The 26114-nt window shown below is 47.0% G+C and overlaps 2 protein-coding genes across 2 annotated transcripts; one reads left to right on the top strand and one right to left on the bottom strand.

Moving 5' to 3' along the window:
• Positions 1-883: 883 nt before the first annotated feature.
• LOC146197619 (acetylcholine receptor subunit alpha-like 1) lies at positions 884-10928 on the bottom strand. Its single transcript, XM_084596501.1, has 7 exons — positions 10677-10928; positions 8716-8760; positions 8444-8553; positions 6902-7082; positions 5636-6301; positions 4921-5115; positions 884-1467 (listed from the first exon to the last, which is right to left on the bottom strand). Exons 1-7 carry the CDS (start codon positions 10926-10928, stop codon positions 1282-1284), a joined length of 1635 nt encoding a protein of 544 aa, XP_084452627.1. The 3' UTR covers positions 884-1281.
• Positions 10929-12149: 1221 nt separating this feature from the next.
• LOC146197620 (acetylcholine receptor subunit alpha-like 1) lies at positions 12150-24736 on the top strand. Its single transcript, XM_084596502.1, has 8 exons — positions 12150-12449; positions 17932-17976; positions 19007-19116; positions 20508-20688; positions 20854-21138; positions 22781-23056; positions 23913-24137; positions 24539-24736. The coding sequence occupies exons 1-8, from the start codon at positions 12165-12167 to the stop codon at positions 24734-24736; spliced, it is 1605 nt and encodes a 534-aa protein (XP_084452628.1). The 5' UTR covers positions 12150-12164.
• The last annotated feature ends 1378 nt before the right edge of the window (positions 24737-26114 follow it).

The raw sequence follows: 26114 nt of genomic DNA on the forward strand, positions 1-26114 counted from the left end.
AGAATCACGTACCCGTTGTTTGTCTTGTCCGCTGTGCTCCAAAGCTGTTTCTACGGAGGCTGAGAAGGTATTTATTAAAACTTTTATCCTACAATGTCCCTAATTAGTATAAATACATCTCCGCGATGCATGCTCTAGCAGGAGCTGGCCAAGATACAATTATACCGACATGCAGTGCGTGTGCTCAATGATGCCGATGCTGAAGGCCGTCGCGCGTGTCTTCTCTCAAAAACGTGTAAAGGGAAGAGAGTAGTCATGCACGCGGCGGCCTCCTGTTTTTTCCAGCCTACAAACTGGAGTTGTCTCAAAAACTGCTCGTCGGTGTTCCGCGCGAGTCCAGCGTACCTCGGCTCCCGCAGGCGACGTCCCTACGTGAGACAATGACGCGACTCCATCGACAAGAACAGCAACGAAGAGGAACGAAACCGGATTTAACCGTGGGGGCGGCCAACAAGTACACACCAAGCTTTCTACGAGCACTTACAACTTGCACCCGAACAACGAAGGTCTCACAGGCTGATGACACGGAAATGCATCGTGCTTGTCTTGAGCGCATTGCGAACGGAGCGCCCATTGGGCAACAGTACACAGTGGTGTCGCACCCTAGACTCGCACCTACAGGACGACAGGCCGACGCAACAAAACAAAAAGTAACGGAATGTCGATGTCAAACCGCCAACTCGCGCACTCAAACTAAAGAAGTATGATGCAGATCCACGAGCAAAGTAGGATTGAAGGAAGCAACTGTCGTGGCTCCATGTTGGAGGTAAGAAGGCTGTGAACGAAAACCGAGACGACGCGAGGCGGACACTGGTGCTGTTCGAAGAGCGCGTCACCATTTTGTGTACCTTCACGTTATTTAGCTTTAAACTTGCTTGTTATAAACACCGAAGAAACACTGAGAAAGACAAGGGAAGCTTCCTCGGCAAAATATCATTTTGTTCGTCTAGGGCTCGCGTTATGAAGCGGGCGAGCGTACAAAATATCTAGCCTGGCGCGCCACGCCTCCGACGTTTTTTCTCTCTCCCTTTCGGCCACAATATTTGTGCCCTCATTTTGAAATTGCTCACTACAAACAGTAAGTCTCTCTGTCACAGCCGCACACTTTCTCACTCCTGTCACACTTGTGTTTTGATTCAGCACGTTGAGGATTGGGCTGCGGTGTCCATCTCGCAACGCAAGTGCGAGGAGGCGACGATGTCGGGACAAGAAGACATGGCGGGTGAGCCGGGAATGAGGACGATTGATGGGAGCGTCCTCGGCTAGCCGATGTCGACAGGCTCAGTCGTGGATTCGCCGCAGTCGCGGGGCCACCTTGGACATGAGAATGTCGATGGGGAGCTTGTCGTCGAACAGCGAAGGCGCCTCGAGGATGATGCAGGCTGAGCCAACGACACATGTGAACGTGAAGAGCAGCAGGAAGAGCCGGTCCAGGACCATCGCCACGTAGCGCCAGTCTTCTATAACCTGCGAACGAAGCCGAACGTGCATAGCATGACCATTAGTGAGGTGTTTGCCAGATACTGATCATGAAACCCTTAAAAATATAATTTGTATCTGCGGCCGTTAAAAGGCTTTCTCTAAACCCTTAAGACAACAGGATTGTCTCTTCAACCTCGTTGTCGATCTAGGACATTGGAGTAGCGCTGCCTTGTTCTTTCCGAAGACACGGGGCTTGTCTGCATTCTATAGACAACTTTAATGGCGCGCATGTGTTTGCGTCCGAATGCCGTGTGTCTGAGTGCGCATCGGTCAATTCTATTTCCCCTGGAGTAGCCTAGCTGCCAGATACATTAATCAACGTGACCAGTCATTATTGAAGAACGGCTCATATTCCTATCGTCTGCTGCGAAGCCGTTTTTTTCAGCAGGTCACACAGAATGGACCGCTCACTGACATCACCGTTATGCTTGCAAACGCGAAGAGCTCTAATAGCATGGAGAAAGCAGTGGTAGAGCGCAGTTTTGTGCACACTGCCGTACTTAAGGCATGCAATACAAATTTAAGCAGGAAACTGAAGTCAGAATACACGCGAATCAAGCCACACATTCGATCTGCAAGTGGTAACTTAACAAAAACAAAAAAAAAACAAATAAGATGAGCTAGCTAGAGCTGATAACGTTCCGCATGCAGCAAGCTGAATGTGAAATGATATAGGAAATATTGAATCAATTGAGTTTCAGCTGAAATACATGCCACGGCAGGTTGGTTCAGGAGCCCGATTTTGCTGTAACAAGCGTTAAGCACCGAGATAAATCACAGATGCAATTACTGCTAAGGAAAGCAGCAAACAGCAACGCTCCGGCAAGGTTGCCGCCTGCAAAGAATGATGCTGAACATGATATGCGCATCATAAAAAAGCGTAAGGCTTCCTATAGCTGTCATATAGTCGCGAACACTAGACACTGCCGTGGCCTCTTCACTAAGGTATGCCTAGGCGCTAAGGCATGCGTTGGTCTCTCGGATATGCGTGTCAGACATAATTTTGCTCAATGAGGCTGTGAGTACTGACCTGAAAGTTAGCACACCACGACGGGAAAACGGTATTATTTATTTTATTTTTCTAATCGCGCTAGCTGCCCTAGCTTACCTTTTAGTCGTTATTCGACTGCCGCTGATTCCGTCATGGTGAGTAACTCTCGACGCGGCACGTGAACTACACTCCCAATTACTGCTGATGGGCAGAAATATGCAACAGAGATGGCAGTAGAAAATAGTGTGCAAGATGCGCATAAAGCTCAGGGCAGTTTGAGCACGACGGATCAGAGCGGACACGGTATAGTTATACAGTCTTGCTGGTGTAATGAGTGTGTTTGTTTGAATTTTGCGAAGGGTATGAGCCCGGGAAGAGACGAGGGTGTGGGGCAGGGAGAATGGCGAGCTCCTGCCTGAATTCTAGGTAGGATTGCGATATGGAATCGCAATCCTACCCCGATCAGAAGGCCCTCGTCACGCAACGATGGGCTGGACCAGAGGATCTCTGGAGCCCGGTTAATAGTTTCGCGGACGAGCTGATTACACAGCTCATTTCCAGCAATCCCTGAATGCCCAGGTATCCACCCCACCCTACTGTGACTATACGAGGTTTCAGATCAAAAAGCGCCATATCTAGGTGAGCGTGTATATTTTAGGGTAAGGCTCTCTTTTGAAAGACACGGAGGGCGGCCTGGGAATCAGTTTAGACAACGTATTGTTGGGTCGGGGGAAGATGAGTGAATTACTGGACAGCATGCACAATCGAGAGAATCTCCAAGGTAGTACTGTCTGGTGGGTCTAGGTATGGACCACTGGTAGAATAGAGAGGGTCAGTATGACCTTGGCTACAGCACCCAGGGATCCGAGTATGGAGGCGTCGGTGTACGCTAGAGTGTGACTGTGTAGGGGCGGTGTGTGTCGGACAGCCTGGGCTTGCCTGCGTTTAGGGTGAAGGATTGGGGACATATTGCGAAAAATTGGCACTATGCGAAGTTTGGAGATGTATGGGTGCTCACGAAACTGAATTACAATGGGTATTTGATTGATTTGAGCCTGGGAAAGGATCCATCTGCCTTGCTGTGTAGAGGACGGGCGAGCAAGTTGACGGTCACGGTGAAGATTAAGGAGGGGGTGTATAGGGAGAAATAAGCTAGTGTCGTAGAAACGTTCTGTAGAAGTTTGTATTGGGAGTTGAACAGTCGCTTTGTAGAAGGTGTGTAGAGCGTTTGCGTTAGAGGAAGATATGGAACAAAATAAAGGATTTTATTGAGTGCAAGGGCTTGAACAAGATGACAGACCTGAGCTTCATGGAGGCCGCAGTGCCGTCTGACTACGCGGCGGACAAGATGGGTGACCGTGTGACAGGTAGAAAGAGCTTGGTTGAGAGCCTGCACGCTTTTGTGCGAATGAAGTGGCATGCCTAAAACGCGACAGCTTGAGAGTGCGGGGATGGGTTGCGAGTTAAAAGTGAGAGAGATAAGGCTGTTGTGTGTGCGCTGATATTTAGAGTGGATGAGGAAGAAGAGTTCCGACTTCTCTGGTGCGGGACTCAGGTCGGCCTTGGAAAGAAAGGCAGAAATAATGTCGAGACCTTGCTGAAGTGTGGTCTCTATCTCTCCAGGCGAACCTAAGGTGCAACAAAGAGGGATGTCGTCCGCATAAAAAAAATATGGTGCAGGTTGGGTATGCTCTCAAGTTGCTTCTCTACCCCTGTCCTTCATCCCCAGTCCTCTTCTGGCATATCTGACTGGCTTCTCGCGAAGAGGACCAGCTCGGCCTGGTGTGGCAGGCAAACCTCATTTTGAGCAGTTGATTTCTGCTCTAAAATAAAGTGTTTTGCTACTTTACTGCAGCAGTGACAATACGATATGTGCAAGAGCTAATTTTTCATGACTTAAGCCCAAACAAAATCGGTTAAGCCGAAATTCAAATGACTGTGAAATGTGTGTACGCAACTAGACACTCCAAGGTGTACCAAATTCAAGTCATCTTTTTCTTCAGACCCATGCAGCTGATCTATAGTAAAAGTCGTGGCACTTTGAGCTCTGAAGGTACAAGAAAACGTTTTTCTTGATCTTTTTCTAGGCATTATAGCGATGAACATATTCATATTAAAAAACCGCTGCCCCCCGACAATTATTCACACCGATCACGTGGCTAGCCTCGGACCAGTATACCAGTTAGCTTTGGTGTATTTGAAGTATAGCTATAAGCGATATTTAATGCTGCGTCGCAATAGAGATCAGCATTAAACTCTCTCTTAAGCTCTCATTAGGATCTCTTAGTAAGGCCTCTCGCCATACTAAGAGAGCTTCGACATTTTCGACGTGGGGCAAAGGGAAGCTAAATGAGCATGAATAGGTTCATCATCGCGAAATGATGTCCATACTACAGAAACACCCAGTCTTCGGAGGCATTTCATCAAAAGGGTACCCGAATGCGCACCTGGTCGAAATGGTCTGCATTCTCCATGTGCTGAGCGATGAAGCGCACGTTGAAGACGGGCCTGGCCAGGTCCTGGTCCAGCAGGGGTCCCGGGTCTGCGCCGCCGTCAGGAGGCGAAGGCAGCGCCCGCGGGGAGGCGTCATCGCCGCCGCTCTCTGGCGGCTCGGCTGAGTGGTAGGCGCACAGTGTCAGTTCCTGCGGCGGACAACAAGAAACCGTTCGTCAACTGCATCAGTATGGTATTTATCCCATTGCACATTGCGTACTTAAATTTATCCTACTGCGAAATAACTTCAATCACGTGACCTAAATTTCTGGTCAGTCAGTGATGGTTGTTAAAATTTTGACAACCCTACTATGGACACAGGCCGCATTTTGGAAGCATTCTCTCGATCAGTTTTTTTTTTTTGCCTTTCCGTTATCGGTCAGCGTCCCCTATGATACTCGAGCCGTCGAATCCTTCTTGTTAACTATCAGCCTTGATATTGCAGGCAATGGCTACCAACCGTGGAGGGCCGCCATAACAGGGATCGGAAAGCGAATAGTTAGCGCGTGATTTCCTTTAACTAGGAGTGCTAGTCGGGCGTCGAAAAGTTTGCGGAAGTCACCACGTTTCGGCAACGATTTCAATGACGGGCTTCATGCGCTCGCTTCATCGAGAACAGTGCGTTCGGCCGCACGAAGAGTCAGTCATGCAGTGGAAGGTACTACGCACCTGTAGCGGTGGTGGTGGCGGTGGCGGCGGCGGCGGAGACGGCGGCGGAGCTCGGTTGTCGGCGGACGGCGTGGCATCGAAGCCCATGGCACTGGCATCGTCATCGTCATCATCGTCTTGGGGCCGTTTCATGAGGAGAACTGGGGGCAGGACCTTGAGGAAGACGTGCTTGACCCAGGGCGCCATCTTGTGCGTCGCCGGCGAGCGAAAGTTGACGTTGAGCACGGCGATGGTTACGAAGACGGAAAGTGAGACGAGCACCATGGTGAAGAGCAGGTACTTGCCCAGCAGGGGCACGGCCAGCGAGGTGGGCGGGATGATCTCGGAGAGGAGCAGGAAGAAGACGCCCAGCGAGAGCATGATGGAGATGGAAAGCGAGACCTTCTCGCCGGAGTCCGAGGGCAGGTAGAAGACCAGCACGGAGAGGAAAGAGATGGCCACGCAGGGGATGATCAGGTTGACGGTGTAGAACAGGGTTTTGCGCCGCAGCGTGATGTTGAAGGTGATGTCCGGAAAGGGCTCCTCGCAGCAAGAGTAGAATTTCTCCTTGCGCCGCGCGGGCACCGCCATGATGTCCCACTCGACGCTCAGGTAGAACTCGGACAGGTCGATGCCCACCGCGATGTCGTTGGAGTCGTCGCGCTGGTGCTTGTGCTTCAGGTCGACCTGCGAGGCCCTTTCTCGTTTACTGATGAATAAGCCACGAGCCGCTCTGTATTATGCTCACGTAAGACTAACTCACTGCACCCGATTCGTATTTACTAGAGACAAGGCTCCGTTTGTATAGAGGCCTTCTGCTTATAACTAATGGATCTCTGTTATACAAGTGATGCACACTCACTTTTAAAGCGGTAGTGTACTGTTCTCCAAAATAACCAGCTTCAATTTTGTGAGCCAAAATCCCAGCATGCCTCTAGATGGTGGTAGTCAGTAGTTGACATGACCGGGCACTGATAAGTCGACGAATTATGACGTCACGAAACCAGATATGGCATAGCGCAGTTGTCAGGAGCTGCCAACTTTCACAACTCTTTAGTGGTTAAGCGAGTAGTAAATTACATTACACGCACACGAACGAGCATCCGTGCGGAGGGAAAGAGTTAACGCGACGGGAGCCAATAAAATGGTCGGGCCATACCCATAAAGGCGGAGATTAAGTATCCCCCGAATTGATTTTGAATCCTGCTCCTCTGTAAAGAGGTAGGTATAAATCTGCACTCTCTTGGAAACGCTTTTGTGACAAATAAGGCTCCGACAGTGACTAACCGTGTATCCGTCGTAGGTCCAGGATCCAAACTTCATAAAACAGGTTTGCTGGTCAAATGGAAAATACTGTACGTCTATTTCGCAGGAACTCTTGTAGATGGCTGGTGGTTTCCAGATGACGAGGCCGTCTGAATGGAGAATGGCTTTGGTCATGATGGTCACCTCGTAATTTCCATCAGCACTGGGCGCGTAGCGTGTTGGCATAGGGAAAAAAATGAGAAACACTTGTTAGGTATTCTGCAGGTGCTTCCTTTATCAGCCCAGTTTGCCAGAATTATGCATAAAATTGTCTCGGACAAGCAGCTAGAACACGCGTGCTGACGCAGCAATATATGTAAGGCGAGTGCCTTTCTAGGCTCATGGTGAATATCTCGAGTCTGCGAGATGTGTCCGCGAGATTTCGCGAGATGCGTCAATGAGATTCTGCGAGATTCCGTAGGATGTGTCAGCGAAAAGTCGCAATAGGTTCTGACGCCAACATAATTTCTCCGGTAAGGACGTCGCAATATGTTCTGACGATGAAGCCAAAGAAAAGAAAGTAATGAAATGATAACCAGTACGCAAATATGCAAGATAGTGGAAGAAAAAAAGAGGTAGACAGAAAAGGAAGAGAAGCAGGAAGAAAGGCTTTAGACATTAAACTCTTAAGCGAAGCTGTAAGTGCAATGCTGTAATTTCTGTTTTACTTTGGCTCCTTGTCTGTCATATACCATGATGTTATCTTTTTATTCTGAAATTGCTGGCACTTAAACCGGTAAAACTTGTGAATTACTACTTCAGTTAATTATTTACATTAGCATCGTTTTGTTTTAAAATTAAGTTCTTTTCATTTGCATATCAAGTGTATATGTGAACTATCGGGACCCCTAGAGTGTTTACAAATGATGCGCTCTGAGAAACAAGCCCTTCACCAAAACAAAGGCAAAATACAGAAATATATTTTATGCTTCCTATGTTTTTTACGTTCGGTACGGCTTAGTACGGCTGGCCTAATTTCTCAGTATAAGGGAAGCTGTGCACCAGGTCGTTGCGAGTTGTAGATGATGTGTCATGCAACCTTAGGTGCCAACTTTATTACTCGATGAAAAAACTGCCAGGACATAAATCTAAAATCCGCGTTTAATTAAAAAATGAGGCCCGATTTTAAAGCGTTACTATGAATTTAGTATCATCGATGTCAATGTCAAGGAAAAGCCATGAAACCTTATAAAGAGCGGGCTTGAAAGCTTATTACTCAGGATACGAACAAAATAACTATCGAGCTCGTGGGTTTGGATCCCATAGCATGGATGGCTACTTCTAATTTTTAATGTATTAATTTTTACGTCACAGCCCATTACACTACCATTTCTCCTTGACCAATAGAAAAAGATAAAAAGATAAAAGATAGCGTTTCCCTTCGCTTGGCTCGGTTGCAGTGATTGCTCACCTTAGCGTATATACGTCTATGTCAAAGTGAGCCCCTCGCTTCCCTACCGTTGTCCGCTCTAGACCAAAGTATATTCGTTTACATTGCTTAGAAAGTATAGTGATAGTGCTCACTTGTTATAAAGTACTATGTCCGGCAACCATATCTGCTCAGCTGGTACGTGGACTTTGGTCACTCCGCCGTATTCCTCAGGGTCCCAGCGGAGCTTGTAGTCATTCCACTCCTGCAGAGAAGAACCCAACGCAGTGGTTTGGCTTCTTTGTTTCACACTTGCTTAAATAAATTAGTGGATTATTCTTCTAATGTGAATGCATTTTATTACTTTCTACTGCGTTATTTATGTTCCAAACAAGAATAAAAAATTATTGATAGACACTTTTCTCACCTGTTCTACCCATACATTTGTTGTCATTATTTGGTTCTTGAGGTTCTGGAATCAGAAAAAGATGATGTGTACGTTAATGAAAATGCTAATATTTATAGCCAAATCAAACAAAACGACCATATAGAGACCAATATTGACTAGTGGCGCACTTTCTGGGGTTTCTGGTTACATCCCGTCAGAGCAACAATTAAAAACCTCACTACGCTGAAACAATAAGGTTTAGTCCGCTATAACATATCACAGGGATCCTTACACCTGACACAGCACTTTCTTTCGGAAGTCGAAATTACACTGTCTTCGGCATTAAAGAATGGATCTTGTTTACAGATGAACAACGGGACACTTCATTTGGAAGCAACTATATATCAAGTCGTTTTTATACAAATTACAGCTGTCGCAAAAGAAAAAAAAAAGGGGGGGGGGGGGGGGGGAGCGCATGCTAGATTTTCTCATTTCCACGGACATCCTTCTGGTTGAATCTAACTCTGCTTTCTTTTCATACATTACGTTTTTAATCAACCGCTCAACCTATCGCCGGCTACAAATGTCATTGGAGAAGACAACAAGGCCTCTTTGGCAACTTTTTCGACTTTTTGGCAGTAGGCAGCTTTAGAATTGGGTCGACACGTATAGGGGACGCTAGCCACACCTGACTACACCCTTCGCTCTTTCGGTGCCAACTTTATGTGCACGCGCACTGGAGCCACGCTGTTCTCATATCCGCCTCACTGACAGGGCCACCCTACTTTAAAACTCGTTACTGTCTGCATGCCTCTAACTCACGTCGACTGTAAAGTGTCGAGATCATTATTTCAGAAGATAATTTTGTCAGGTTAGTTGGCAGCTGATTTCCAATCAATAATTCGTCGATGCAACGTATCTGTATATTTTTATTGGTCCGCATAGCAATCCCTACGTACAGCGAAACTGTCACGCTTATGTTTTCTACCTACATCCCATCCAGCCCATCCAGGTAATGCTATATGTGGAGTCACATGGCGTGAATCTGACGAACTAGGAGTAGGACGTCATGTGACGTCTGGTCCGTGAACCAATGGTACTTCGTGAAAGCACCTTAAGATGCTGTAGGGGCGACAGAACAAAAACGTCCACGACTTCACCTCTCTTCAGAGTTCAGATCACCTTTGAAAAAATGAAAAGTGGATCATGCTGTACTTTTACGCCCGATGCGAAACAATGTGCTTAGAGCTTGAGTGCCCGCGTGCGTCAGTACACGCATACGGTAGGCATATTGTGAGAGAGCAATTGTGATGCAGTCATTCGCGTTCACATTTGCAATCATGCAGTCGCTCTGAAAAATGTAATTAACGCCGCCTTTTGACTTCGCTGTTTTTCTTGTTCATCTCGAGCCTTGTGTCCGCACTGATGCAGCTGCACTGAGGACGTCTTCAAAGCTGAAGGTCAACCATTCGCATCCGTTCTGTGTTTACGCGTGCAGTAAAAACGTTTGCCGCCAATGGTCGCAGCTAATTCCTTCCGTGAAATGTTTCATTAAGACTGCTGATTATTGCAAAAGTCTGCCCGCACTCAAGGCATGAACGCATCTGTACACTTGTCATTTTCCAAATCGTCAATCCACCCACCAGGAATAATCGAATCTGTACAACGATTGGCCGCCAGCCGCAATATAGCTACCACTGCCAACAAGAATAGCCGCTACAAGTCAACGTTACCATTTCTGTTGTCAAAACATTTTACGCGTTGTTAAGCATGGAGTGTTGTTTGTATAGCTGCGGAGAAAGACTAACGAGGCCGAAGGGTGAGCATATGGGAGGCACATTTTTAATCCCCCCCCCCCCCCCCCCTTAAAACGAGATCTTTGCTATCACCGAATATCAGTTTAAAATAAGGGGCCTTCCCGTCCTCCCAACGGGGCGCGCGCGTGTGTGTGGGCCTGTGCCGAAGGCGGTGCGGGGCGGGGGGCGATCGATGGGGCTCACCACGTCGATGAGCTGCGACAAACGGAGGCCCATCTTGACCGTGAGCCGGTCCGAATTGTTGCCCACCGGCCGTATGAGCGAGCTGTAGCCGTTGATGAGGTCGTGGTAGAGGCGCTTGGTGTCCGCGTTGGCCGCGCAGCCGGGCGTACGCCAGCTCAGCAGCGCCACGATAAGCGCGGACAGTCGCAGCCGCCATGCCGGACCCGCGGCGCCCGGCGGCACGCTTGTGGTCCTCGACGGGGTCTCGCCCATGGCACCACCCGGCGCGGGCGCTCCTACATGCTCATCGCGGGAGCAGCATCATCAGCTGCTGCTGGTGCTCGCTGCTGGGGGCTCCTGGGCGCCCGGCGGCCAAGCTGTGCCCGGCGATGCCGCCACAGCCGCTGACGCCGCCAACGCGCCACTCCCTTCTCCGCATCCTCCCTCTGGACGCAGCCTCCTCTTCCGTAGCCCGGGTCCATTCCGCGGGAGGGAGACCCACTCGGGGAAAGCGCGAAACGGCACGCGCAATAAGAAGCAGCGCCGCGGTGCGGCAAGCCGAAAGAAAAAAAAAAAAAAAGGCGTTATCTGCAGTGTTCGTGCCGGCTTCTGAGTCGTACCAATGAAGAAAAAAACAAAACAGTATTTATCAACAGACATTTGACGGCCACAAAACTGCAAAGTAATTCTGTGGTAACTTTTGAAGGCGATCTAAATAGACCTCAGCATCGTGCTAACGGGGACGCGATGTAGTTTCGTGTAATGGATTTGCCGACAGTCGTTTCCGTTAACTATGAGCGAAAACTTCCCATGAGACCCCCTACACTTGGAAACAATTTAATGCGGCGTTGTTGCGGAAACAACGAGCGCGAACCGTCGATGTCTGGACCATTGGGATCGAGAAAACAATTCTTGGCAGACTCTCTTTTGCTTGCTGGATACTTCAGAATGTGGTAAATGTCTACAATGCCCAGAAGGAACTGGCGAAGCGTTGACATCCAAGGGCAACTTCAGATAAACACACGTGTATATTACTCTTGCTGATGCTTAGTGGCCATGTCATTTTACGCATGGCGCATATGCGAGTCTGGAACCATTTCGGGTAACATAGGAGACGCATCATTCTCGTTGTCACAGATATGGAAAACGCGCAGTTTTGTGAAGACGTATTTGGCGCACATCAATCTCAATTTATGTTCAATTTTCTATTTTCATTATTCTGCACACTTGTTTGCCTCAAATTAATACGTACACCGCTATTGCGGGTGTATTTCGCTGCCGCAGTCTACTCCGAGGGTCTTATTTTACTGTATATCCAAGCGCGCAGTGCTGGAAAAGTGTGCATCCCTGCATTGTCCTCTTTCCTTGCTCTGCACCCTTCATGGTGCGCACCGCTGCCGACATTCCTGCCTGCACCGCTGGCTCTTCGTCGCATTCGGTGCATGCATGCCTCCCATTGCGGAGCAGTGGGAGCAAGCGGATCGATGCCTCGCCAAAGGAGGAGGAAAGATGAAGGAGGCAGAGGACGCGATGGCGTTCGCCTCCGGCGACCCGCGGAAGCGGCGCAGCGTCCGTCGGGGCTCGCTGCTGCCATCCATGGCGGCGCCGGCGGAGCTGCTTCTCGCGGCTCTGCTCGCGCTCTGCGCTCCCCGTAGCTGCCTGGGGAACCCGGACGCCAAGCGCCTCTACGACGACCTCATGAGTAGCTACAACCGGCTCATCCGGCCCGTGAGCAACAACTCGGACAAGCTCACCGTCCGCATGGGGCTCAAGCTCTCGCAGCTCATCGACGTGGTACGTTGCATTCTGGCTCCAGCTTTTCTTTCGTACGTACTACGGGCCTGCATGTCAGCTCTCCGCTAGAACCCCGTGTGCTGCGGCGACAGGATTCTCGAGGCACTACGACCCGATGTTTCAAGTTTCAAGCGGACTGCGATTCATTTCCTCACAGAACAAGGCTACGCTGCTCCCTTTTCCGATAAAGCTGCGTCTTATGATGCAAGTACTCCGCTTCCTCCAAAATGCTCTACCGCACGGACTCGGTCATTGCACGGCAGAACAATAATCTATGGGTGAACAATAATCATTGGAAAGCGGCGCCTGAGAAACCGTGCTTACACCTAAATATTTTCCGCTTGTCGTCTCTGTGTACACAACGAGACATAGCAGTATATATACTGTCATCGCAAGCGTCCGGATGGAGCGATAAAAATTATAGGCAGAAATCACTCCTTAAGATTCTCTAAAAAAAGGAATGCTACTGTGTTAAATGCAACTGTCATGCCACGCCCTTCGACTGGAACGACTTGTCAAGACATAATCTTCTTTCTTTTTCAAATTATCATTAGTTTCTGCTGAAAACACCCTGCCACGTGTAGCCATTTCGCCATGCCTGAGGAAGGAGGCGGGCGTTGTGCATTTCTCCGCTGTTGTTACGGCTCAATGACCCCTTTGTTCTTTAAAGAATACCGCTTACAAACCAATGCGCAGAATTTATGACAAGCAGGGAGGTGGTGATCGAACGCCTATTAAAGATTCCAACGGTGTTTTCAATATAGCTTCAATCCAAGAGAGTTAAAAAAAAAAAGTTCAGTTCAGTTTATTGCCTTAAAGGTCTTTCGTAAGAGGGCATTAAATAAGGGGTAATTATATTGTTACGGTGAAATAAGAAAGGTGGTGTTTATTTATAGTGCTGTGGCAGCCGGACAAGGTGAAGCCTGCTAGCCCCAGAAACCAACGCTTCTTTCTCTTCCTTCTTCCCCCCGCCGTGCTTTGCTTGATACCAAGTCCGTAACACTTCCCCCGTCGCAGGCGAAGCCCTCCGGGCGAGTCAATCGTCAGCACGAGGATGACAGGATTTCAGATGCGCGACGTGAGCAAGCTCAATTCTTGAAGAACGTCGGCCACTTTTGGTGAGGCGCGTAATCCGATAGGTGAGGTCACTAATTTTCTCGAGGATAACATAGGAACCGATATAGTGCGCGAGCAGTTTCTGACTTAAGCCACGCTTCCTTAGTGGACGCCAAAGCCAGACCATCTCGCAGGGAAGTAGGTGACGTGGCGATGGTGCTCGTCGTAGCGGGATTTCGAGCGCTTTTGTGAGACGAGAGTTCTCAGGCGGGCTATCCGGCGGGCTTCTTCAGCCCGGCAGAGGATCCCAGCAATCCCAGGATCGTTGTCTGTGGAGACGGAAGGATGGCGTCGAGGGTGTGTCGAGGAGACCGGGCGTAGAGGAGAAATAATGGACTGTAACTTGTTGTTTCCTGTTGGGCGGTATTGCATGCGTAGGTTATAAATGGTAGCACAGAGTCCCAGTCCTTGTGGTCGGCGGCGATTTACATTGAAAGCATGTTGGTGAGTGTCCGGTTGGTTCGCCCGGTCAACCCATTTGTTTGCGGATGATAAGGGGTGGAATGTCGGAAATACGTTTGGCGTAAACAAAGGAGTTCTTCGACAATATCAGCAGTGAACTGACGACCTCGGTCGCTGATCAACACTCGGGGAGGCCCATGGCGCAGTATAACAGAGTGCTGCAGGAAGAGGGAGACTTGGTGGGCAGTAGCCGATGGAAGAGCTGCCGTCTCACAGTAACGAGTGTGGTAATCAGTGCAGATGACTATCCAGCGGTTGCAAGAATAAAACTTGGGAACCCGGGTCCCAAGAGGTCGACCCCGCACCTCCACCAAGTTGTTACGGTGCAATCAGAAAGGGGGTGTTTATTTACAGTGCTCTGGCAGCCGGACCAGGTGAAGCCTGCTAGCCCCAGAAACCAACGCTTCTTTCTCTTCCTTCTTCCCTCCTCCGTGCTCAGCTTGAGACCTAGTCCGTAACAATATACGAAATGTATATATCTCTTGATAAACAATCATTAAAAATGGTCAGATAAACGTGCTAAGGAGTGAGAGAAACGGTCACATAGCGCTTTGCACAGCTCGGAATCCAAAATGTGCATTATGATTTTTTTTTATCAAAACGATCGACGGCTGAAGCAACAGCCATAACTATGGTCCAACTTCTAAAAAGAGCTTAAGCAGCACGCTTCACCTGAAATGTAAAATTCATCTGATTGTGTGAGATACCCTTCATTGTGAACATGGAGAACGAATCGTAATTTGAAAAGACGGTTGAAGACCCCTCCACGAAATTCGGTTATAGGTGAATTTCACCACCACTGTGTGATGGCCTTGTTCAAAACATGTACATTGAACATGTACGTCGAATATTTAAGTGAAACTTTCGAGAAGGAGTAGATTTGTAACAGTGGAGTAATTACTCCCTTATTGCATGCGCAGTCGTGAGAAAAAGTGGCATACAACGAGCACCCGTAGCGGAGCACGAAAAAACTAGAGAGCCTACATGTTGCGCCCTAGGGAAAACTATAGTAACTCTAGGGAAAACCGCATTGGAACGCCATCTAGCAATAGCTATCTGGGTTCGAGACAATCGTGGCGGTATGTGTCGCTGTCGCTGTCCCTGTCGCTATCACTAGATTGCGTTTCGGTGCAATTTTCGCTAAAACCCCTCTATCGTTTGAAAGTTCTGCCAACCTTTGAACTTCGCCGCCGCGCGAGTTTCTCTCCTCCTCCTCGCCCCTTGCGCGCCCCTTCCGTGAAGGGCGCCTGCTTTCCGGCAAGAAAATTGGTCTCCCTGTCGTTGTCCGTGCGGATCTGGCGTTTTGCTTGTGTTTTTCTCTTTGCTTCCCCCCAATTTTCTTCCTTGGCTCGGCGAGCAAATATTCCGCGCTGTGCTTTCTTCTTAATGCAAGGAAAGCGTTATGGCTTGCGCAAAAAGCAGTGGCTTCACAACATTGGTCGAAAGAACTGCGTTCCAGCAAAGAACAGCGTTGTTTTCGAGGTGCGCCACCTCTTTCACAGCTTGTATAAAATCGTCACATGGCGTTGCGTTTTTTATTCTTCCTGCTTGCTCCTTAATGTATTTGCTGGGGTAATTTGTGTTGCACAAAAATGAGGTTGTCCTCATCACGCTGAATATGCTACGGGACTCCATCATTTCGCATGCCGTCGACTTTTATACAGTCAGAAATACAGCACTGTAGAGTTTGTTTTCTGCTGTCAACGATATGTGGGAAGGTACAGCCTCTAGATTGTATTTGTCATAATTATGCAGAATGCTTTGCCTGTTTTACTAAAAATTGAAATAGCGGCTTGTAGAGGAGCTAGTATTTTCAGCTTGTACTTGGAGGTGTGCGTCGGTTACTTAGGTACAATGCAGGTCCTGAAAAACCTAATGGCAAGGAAACCCGCGATATTGTAGGTAATGAGCACTAACTAGTTCATATAGCGTTCTTTTTTCTTATTCTTTTTTTTTTTTTCAATTCCTGGATGTGCCATGCTTTCACGCATCAGTGGGTAACGAGTATGCTTTGGGTTTTTTTAGTGATTCGGGCGATACACAGAGAGTATTCTCGTGATGACAGACGCTTCATTTTGGTCATGACTATTATATGTTGGCCGGTAACCTTCACTTTGAGAGCTGGTGATCGAGAACCGCGATTCTGCAATTTTATTGGAAACTTTTCCCAACGATTTAATACCAGCCAGAACCATTGCATCAATTTGATGTAATTACAAAGCTTGAATAAAAAACGATTATGGTTAAGACGGAGTAATAGGAGAATATTTTGCGAGCAGCAATTCTTAGCACAGTAACACATTAGCCATTTTAATTGTAGGAAAAACCTATTTCATCCTGGCCTAGTGGTTAACTCATTGCTGTATGTTCTAGCTACATCTCACAGAAGATCAGTTTGAGTCGCAACTGTTCTATTCAGTTTACAGACTGCAGCGCAAAAGCCACTTTTTCACTTAGAAGAGAAACCTATGGACAGATGATGCACTCATGATTAATTTATTTTAAGTGGGCACATTCTAAATAAGGCCTATTGCACAATAGCATGCAGAAGCAAAGAAAACATTTTGAAACAGTTAAAATCTGTTAATCCTAGTAGAGCGTTAGCTCTATTGTTAGATTTAACTTTAAGTTTGGCGCACTAGCATGATGCATATAGACTTGACCTTACCCTTCCATCTATAGCGCAAAGTTTGGTTTTAACTGCAATTAACTAATTCACACTAATAATTTGAGTCTAAAACTAGCACTGCTCATTTGCACTCAGCCCTGGCTTTCCAAAGATATATGACTCCATAAAATAATGCAAAGGGTGGTTTTGATTGTATATACATCCTTAACGCTAATTATAGGGTCGCTAACTAATATAGAGCATTTGCACTCATCCTACGCTTTTCAGTGGTATATAACTTCATCTTATAGCCCGAAGTTCAGTTTATACGTAATTAACTAATTATTGCAGATTAATAGAATCGTTAACTAGCACAGGGCCATTACGCTTGGCCTAAGCTTTCGAACAGTATATGACTCGATATTGTAGCGAAAAGTTTGTTTTATTTGCAATTCACTAAATATCACTTAATTTGGCCCAGGAATTGGTAAACTTAGTGCACAATTAATGAATGACCCAAACTCATGGTTGATCACGTGATATATTATGCTTAGACACATAGCTTGACGGTAGCGAAATCGACTATAAGTCCCGCATTGACCTCTGATCTTGAAGTTCAAAATACCAACCTGAGTCGTTTTCCAACGTTTTACCCTGGTGAGCAGAGTAAACGCTTTAAAAAGCAAACATATAAAAAGTAAGAGGTAATACTAGATCAGTTATACAAAGTAAAATACCTTATCATGTGACTTAAAAAATGCCTGGGGTAAAAAGCTAGCCTCAAAGTTTAATTTACATCACTATTCTCCATTCAAAAGGCTCTAAGAATCCAGCCTCTCCATAATCGTTACTTTCGGGATTCTCAGTGCTTTTATCGAATTTTTCAAAAGTTTGTACGCTATACTGGAGCGCTTTCCTGGCCCAAAAGCATTCGCCAAGGAGGAAGAGCGTGTCGTGCGCAGCGCTCGCAGCCGCCGCGCGAGGAAAATCGAAGAGGGAAGTGCGGCGCGGAGGAGAGTGTCGCTACTTTCAAATTATCAAGGGGTTTTAGTTTTCGCGAGCTACGCCACCGGCTGAGTGTTGTATACAGCTTTGTTCACTACTGTGTATTGAACTTTTCATACCGGCACCCATAGCGCTCCTAAACTCTCCCAGAGAGAAATGTTGCTGACTCAATTGATCGAGGAAATGCAAACTGTAAAAAGAGGGATGGGTTTATGCACTTAACCTTTTGTGTCTCGGTCCGCATGCACGAAACTGACTGCCTGCTTCTATCTTTTTTCTTCCTGCTTCAAGAACTTGAAAAATCAGATCATGACTACCAACGTCTGGGTAAACCAAGTAAGTAGCATAACGCACAATACCCGTGTAATAATTTCTTTAGACTAAATGCGTAATTATTAAACTGCAGCTTACCACATTAAGTTCTATTATACCAGCGATATAGAGGAGAACAGAGAAACATCTGTCAAACATTATCACATTGCCTTACTTTTTTCTTATTAAGCACCTATGTGAGCCTATGTGAACCTATCTTTATCGCAAAGAGCGTATTCAAACAAACACAGGAGGACATTTTTTATGACCTATCAATATAATACTTCTACAGCCAGGCTATTCGTTAATGCTAAGCCGCACTATTCCTTTCCATTTCTTTTTTTTTTTTCATTTACGACGCCTTCTTTTCTTTTTTTTTCTTTTTTATATCCCGCGGGTGTCTCTCTTTCGCCAGCCTTCTATCGAATGAACGTCTGATTTTGTTCCGTTCGTATGCGATCATGTTAACCCCTAATTCCAGGTCGAACATAACAGAGCTTTTTCATTATCTGTGTGTTGCAAAATAGTCGTTCTGGCTCGCTGTAAAGAATGCGTGGTCTTACATTGTATAAAAAAAAAAAAGGAAGCAGTTGCACTTTTTTCTTTCTAACATATATTATTCACATATTCTTTACTGATGTAGGATGGGCGCATTTAGCGAAAGCAAAATGCTGTGCGGCATTGGCACTGCCTCATGCCTTGCCGAGCTGTCTTCGTGTTTCAATCGTGCCTCCCGGCACTCAGCATGCTCTTTCTTTGCCGACGTTCAGATGGTTCTAAAGAACGATAAAATTAGGGCAGTGTCGGAGAAACCATTATAATTACATTAGTGCCTTCGGAATACTACTATGTATGCTGATAAAATAAGCAAAGGCTGTGCGCACAATATTAGGCGGGCGTGACAATGAAAGGAACAGGGCAAAGTAGTAGTCCTGGGTTGTGTGCCGTTTCGTTGTACTCTGTGGAATTGGTGAAGCGTTGGCCAGGACCTGCGCATGGTGTTATTTGAAAACTTCAATACAACATCCTGTGACCATTCCAATGTCCTCTTCAGGAGTGGTCCGACCACAAGCTCAAATGGGATCCTCAGGAGTACGGAGGAGTCACCGAGCTCTACGTACCTGCGGAGCAAATTTGGCTCCCGGACATTGTCCTCTATAACAAGTGAGTGGCGAATGTATATTGAACAGCCAGCCTATGGAGTATAGCTATAAAAACTCGCGGGGCATGCTTAAGTTCGCCTTGAGAATGTGACGCAATAGAGTTAAATAAAGGGTCCGATACTGTCGCTTGGGGATCCTATGGCGCACCATTCCGCAGAGACTAACAGGCTTGTTCCCGTCAAATACTGCTTTTTAACTCAGTCGAACGAACGTGCTTCGCTGGCGAAGACTAGCGTGTCTGACTTGCGGCCTATAAGGTGCAGGAGCTCTATTGGACCGGTACACCACCAATTCCTTGTTCTTTTAAGCGGCATCACTAAGTCACTATAATAGGTCTTACGGCTGACAGTATCAGTAAATAGGAGCAGGGGCGTACTCAAGGGGGGGGGTGCTTCGGTATCAAGGCACACCCACAATTTCCGGAGTGCTACATCCCACCTCCCTCTATCCGTTCCTTTGGGCCTATTTTTTCGTATTCATTGTTTATACCAACATCGCATAACACCCCCCGAAAAATATTTTTGGCTATGCCACTGCTCCAGAACCTTTCACGCTTTCACACTGACATTCCTTTATTTGGATACTGCTACGCATCGGTCGGAATTGACGCACGCTTTATAAGGTTAATCATTCTGCTGCTGAGGCATCTATTATCCATTGTGTTAAAAGAATCCTAACTTCACTTCTATAGAGCGCCAACCCCAGCGTCGTGATTAGGAGCTCAGCTGGTGCTACGATGTCATAAAATAAAGTATACCCATCTTCTCCTCGTACAACAGAGGAGGCGTTCCAAGAAGTTAAAAAGTCATCCTTGCTTATTCAGCCTACAATAAATTGTAATCGAAATTGGACATTTATTTGTTGAATGTAACTTGTGCCGAATACCAGATTCCGGGATGCGTTTTCAAATAATCAGGATCAAACTCGGAAAATGTACTTTAACTCATTTAATGTGGTCAGCCAGGTCACGCCTGCCATAAGACAAAAGCCTCGCTCATCGATGGAGTCTTTTTCTCAACCACAGCCGAGACAGCCGCATCTCAGCGAATTCGCTAAGCTCATCTCTCAGCCTCGAACCTTGTGCTGTTCATAGCTATATTTCCGCACTCCGGTTGCTTCTCTGCACTATACCTGCTCCACCGAAATCCATTTATTCTCCCTGACTTCCACAATAGGATATCTGCACTTATATCTTATATCTGGGTCCGAGTTAGGGTCGATACTATGAATAAAACAAAAAATTGGTATGTAGAGGTGACGGCCACTCTCGTCTTCGGTATACCTGTAGTTTTAATTTTGCGGCGAATGGTGCAAGTATAATGACGACATGAATATGCGCAGTGATGTCGTTATAGGTGGCCTGTACGCATTTCATTCTGCTCATGTGCGCAGTGCGGATGGCAACTACGAAGTGACCATCATGACAAAAGCCATAATCCATGAGGACGGCCGCGTGGTCTGGAACCCACCGGCCATATACAAGAGCTTCTGCCAGATTGATGTGCAATACTTCCCATTCGACAAGCAAGACTGTTTCATGAAGTTCGGATCCTGGACCTACGACGGATTCCAGGTATATCTCCAAGCGTATCCCAAAAGCTTTGAGCCTGAAAGCAAATTATTATAAAATGAGAGTATAGTGTTTGGGAATTCTCGTAAATTACTAAACCTGAAAACCGAAGGTCGTACCCAAACTACATTTTAAACAGAAGTGAATGGCACTTTCCTTGTCTTGCAGGTGGACCTGAAACACGTGAGCGAAATTCCGGACACGAACATTGTGCCTGTGGGCATCGACCTCACCGAGTTCTACCTCAGCGTCGAATGGGACATTATGGCCGTGCCGGCCATGAGGCGCGAGAAGTTCTACGCATGCTGCGAGCAGCCCTATCCTGATATCACTTTCAACATAACGCTCCGCCGCAAAACTCTCTTCTACACCGTCAACCTCATCATTCCTTGCGTCGGCATCTCCTGCCTATCCGTCCTAGTCTTCTACCTGCCATCCGACTCAGGAGAAAAGGTCTCCCGCTTTCATATACCGCTCTAGAACGATCTCAGAACAAAGGTCTAGTAGACCTGCAGCCATGCGTTAGAACTGCGCGTTCCAAATTATCAAATTATCTAATCGGGAACGGAACACAAGGTTTTATTTCCCCTCTCCGTGTTAACCATGTCAAAATCAACACAGACAAATGGAGAAACAGGTGACACATTTTTCTGTGCTAGTTTTCACAGCCAAAACTGCTGCCTTTTTTTTGCACTTCACTAACAACAAACCAAAAGTGTCTGGATGTCTTCGAGCGCGATGATGTTTTGAGCATAAATTATGTCCCCTACATCGGCGCATAACACGCCCTTCTTTAGAGCTGTCTTGTATATAGACGCTATACTATAATCCGGCAGCACTGTGAACGAATAAAAGAAAACAATGTTGTTGTAGCCTAACCCTCGAACATCAGCGCCATCATAACCGTTTTGACATCGTTAATGAGCAGGAAAAAACTTCTCTCTGCCAGGCAAGAACGCCAGAGGTCAAACTCGGCATTATTGAATGGTGCGGAAATGGAAGACATGCCTTCTGTTGGAAGGCCTTATAGTGAGTAAATTCAATATTTTAGTTTCACGCCGGTCGTCAAGAGATAAAAAACACTTCAGGCCAGAGACTGATCTACAAAATAACTAATATCGTGGATTTCAACACCTCATACCCCGAATACACGGGGTATGAGGTACGCCGTCTTTGAGGACTTCGATGAATTTAAGTCACACGAGGTTCTTATCTACGCCCGAAAGCTAACCTCTAAGTTGGTGCCATAGCTGTGAGCAGGCACGCCCGGTAAACCTTTGTTAACACTTGGAGCGCAGAAACAACGAAAAACAAGTAACCAATTACAATTACTTAATCTGAAATGTAACGGATTGCTATGGCCAGTTATAGAGCTACGAAAATTAGGTGAACAGTTACAGAGAAGCAAAACAATTGCTACTACGTTAGTTTCCGTCTGCCTTTTGTTAGCACATCACAAATGCCCAAGGAGGATAACGCTGCATGGAGCGATTCGCTTAATGCGTAGTGTGTTGCTGTATGCGTGTTTCACTTGGAGTTGTTTTGCGAAGCTTTCCTTCGACACTGTTTCTCCTTCCCTTATGAACACGTCAGTAGCGACACTGAAGGGTGTATCTCGATGTTCACACCAGAGGATAGTGCGTTGCCTCATTATATCGAAACCTTCCGCACCACCTGGAAGTTGAGCAAAGCGCCGCGCTCCGCTCTTAAAGCCCAAGCTCGCATTTCGCTGACAATCCGCTGCGCCGTGGTAGTGGTATGCAATTTGCTAAATGCGAATTGCGGGAACAGGGCCAGTCGGACTTGCATGCACTCAGTCGGCCTCGCCTGTAAGTACGTCTTCCCCGCAGCTCTATGGTCGTTGCTCAAGCACGAAGAAATTCCGCGCTACGTTGTTTGCCACCGAGTTCAGGTTCTCGAAGTTATGCGACTAGCCACAACTTTGTCTGGAGAAAAAAACAAAGAGTAACACGTCACAATTAATTGATTACTGAAAAACGTAATCGGACTGCGAAAAACAGAATTTCTTGCGAGTAATAAATTCTTTGTGACTCGTTACGTGGTCATTTACCACCGCACCTTTGCCTTTGTGCAGGTGTCGTTGTCGATCTCCATCATGCTATCGCTGACGTTCTTCTTCCTGGTGCTGGCCGAAATAATCCCGCCCACGTCCTTGGCCATGCCCCTGCTGGGCAAGTACCTCGTCTTCACCATGATTCTGGTCACAGTGTCGGTGCTAGTGACCATCGCCGTGCTGAACGTGCACTTCCGCTCACCCTCGACGCACCGCATGGCACCATGGGTGCGCCGTCTCTTCGTGCACCTTATGCCAAGGCTGCTGCTCATGAGGCCGCCGCAGTACCGCATCGAGGTGAGCCCTGCTTCCCTCCAGGACATCTGGGTCCCGAGAAAGAAGAGAGTATTTTTTTAGAGGAAAGGTGGAGAGGTCGGCCGGCGGTAAAAAAGACCGTGGTCTGCTACTGCAAACTGGGAAAGGGGGGAAGAGGAAGTAAAAGAGAGGCAGGGGGTGTTAAACACACTGCCCCTAGGCCACGCAGGTACTTTTGTAGAGCTTGGTTAGAACGTAGCATCTGGAAAGTTGTGCAGCATACATCATGTTCCTTTTAACAAGGACGAAACGTACTGGTCGGCGGTTTCTGTGACACCACCTACCTTAAAAAATTAGTTACTTGCAGTCGTGTTTGCTTACATTAAACGTGTGAGACGTCAGCATTGATGTGTGTGTCGTGTGGTTAAACTGTCAAACTTGCCTTATGAACTGGTATGTAGCCTACTTTGACATGGATACCAAGCCTGGCCCTTCGCGACAATTGTAGGAGATGCACTGACATACGCCGCGCTTAAGCGGCATGAACAGCAAAGGGCGACAATATAGCGACATCATCATCAACATCTGTCATCTACTGAGATAAGCCATGCCACACTAGTGCTTTCGCACGTTGCAGCCTACTAGGTTTAGGCACGTTAAACATTTGCAATTTGTTCACCCCTCAGTAGAGCATGTGCCCTGAACCTGTGCAATCCTATCGATTCAGTTATATAAAGCAACTTTGTGCACTATTTTTACACTGATCTGTCCTTTTATGTTGCTCCTTATTTCTTAGATTACGCGGACAAGATTGTCTACTCTCTTTGTTTATTTTACCACTCACTTTCCCCGAGTACTTCCCTTAGAGGGCAACTGAATAGGATTATCTGCCCCGCAGGTTGAAGAGGGGACGGCGGCCAAGCCCCCGCACCAAGGCAACGCCCACTGCGGGCTGCATGTGGACGACCCGGTGATCCTACCGGAGCCGCTGCTGCTGGCGCGGCCCCAGGGGCTGCATCAGGCCGACCCCGTGGGAGACCAGCCGCCTGGGGACCTGGAGCGCGCCATCCACAACGCCATGTTCATCGCTCAGCATATTGACAATAACGACGATTTCGAAAGCGTGGGTATTTTTCATCCCCCCCCCCCCTCCTCCACGCAGAAATGTTTAGCACGTGTTTTGGGAATTTCACCAAACTTTTCTCTTTTCTGCGCAATAAGTGAACTCGTAGCTAGTCCAAGTGAAACAACAGAAAACTGCAAAAAGCGAAAATTAATAAGTATCCCAAATGGGCAAGTTACGTTGCATTATAGGGCGATCGAAGGTCAGATCCTCATTCTGCTCATCCAAATATGAACTAGCTCTTTTATCAATGCACTGATACAGCCATCTCAATGGTCATATTGACATTTGTACCAAAAACAAATGTTCCCTTTGTTTTTACGATTGTGTTTCGCTAAAACAAACATGCGCGCGGGCCTCGACCTAAAACGGTGTTCCCTTCCTTGCTTTCCCCAATGCAGATCCGAGAGGACTGGAAATACGTTGCCATGGTTCTCGATCGACTCTTTCTCTGGATCTTCACTATAGCCTGCGTCGTTGGAACGGCAGGGATTTTCCTCCAGGCTCCTTCGCTCTATGATCAGAACGACCCCATCGATGTCAAGTATTCTCAAGTGGCTCGTCGGATGAAAAAAGATTACCCATGGACCGACGTATGAAGAGAGCCGTGCCGAAGTTTCCGTTTGCAAAGTTCTTTGAAATGCAGCAGGACGTTTTTGCAAAATACCGCACGTGTTTTCTTGCAGCGCGGTGATAAGTTATAATAGAAGTGCGATCGCCTGCCGACGACAGCTAGAAAGAGCAGAAATTCTCTGAATACGGGAGATTTATTATGTACGTGCGAGTACTGACTTTCACAACAGGTCCCTTGTCCTTAACACCAGAAATTGAGAATATGTCTGTACATACCTGCTCAAATAGAGCTTCTTGTGAAATAGTAAATTTCGATGGCTGTCTCTCAAGCTCAAACTTGGCGCGTTTCACCCACACCTATCACAGAACACCGCCTTTAGAAAGAGAACGTAATCTATCGACAGACGAATTAAGCCTTATTGTCGCAAAGAAGCAAAAGAACACAGGAAGAGGTGGTAATTTGTGAGAATGATCTTATAGGCTACGGGGACCGCGCACTTTCGACGAGTGATGCGATAGTCGTGACATCCGCTCCTATCGCATCGAGTGCCCCAAAAGTGGCGTTTCGTCACTTTTCATCACCACTATACACTGCAGGAGAGCATGAATATGTCAGCTCATCAGGCCATACAGATGCAACGTCACAAAGAAAGATAAAGCTATATTTCGTTCTCTATCGCTCGCGCATGCGTCTGTCAAATTGACAGCCTAATTAGGACAAGGAATAAGAAGAACGAAGACCTAAACATATACCCTGCGAGGACCGACAAGATGCAGTGTAGCATCGAATTTTATAGTTAGCAAGCAATTCAGTAACATTCAGCGTGATCACATGTTATTAACTTTACCTGTCTGATGCTCGCTTTCGAAAGTATGTAGACGATCGAAAAACGGGTGCTATTTTTGTAATGAAGTCTAGAGATCATAGCTAGCTGAAATCGTTCCCCTACTTCAGAGAAAAATTACCGCAACAGCTGTCCTTTCTTTTTGTTAGGAGCCAAGCATCGGTCGGATTTTTTGCCAGGACTCGATCCACAGTGCACTTGGTACATGGAACATGGATTGCAAGAAAGCAGTTCCAACGCTGCACATCCTTAGAGAAACTTTCATTACGACGATTTGTTAGTCCGGTTGGCAGCAGCTGTAGCGAAAACAGGAACTGCTTTGAGAATGCACAAAGAATAACGTGAAAAATTGTGTGGGTTCAAGTATGGCTTGGACATAGTGATAGAGCGAACGCTGTGAGTGTTGCAGCGAATTTCTCTGCGGACACCTGCAGATTTAATGTGCCGCCGTCACAATGTTCGAAAGAACCTTCTGACTGTTGTCGTTCGCCTTTACTAACTACCGAGTTATCTGCCTTCTTCTTCTTTTACTTCTTCTTTTCCTTCTTATTCTTTCTCC

Source organism: Amblyomma maculatum, chromosome 3, assembly GCF_055883805.1.
Source record: "Amblyomma maculatum isolate TAMU_Amacu chromosome 3, ASM5588380v1, whole genome shotgun sequence".
In the NCBI taxonomy this organism is placed as follows: Eukaryota; Metazoa; Arthropoda; class Arachnida; order Ixodida; family Ixodidae; genus Amblyomma; species Amblyomma maculatum.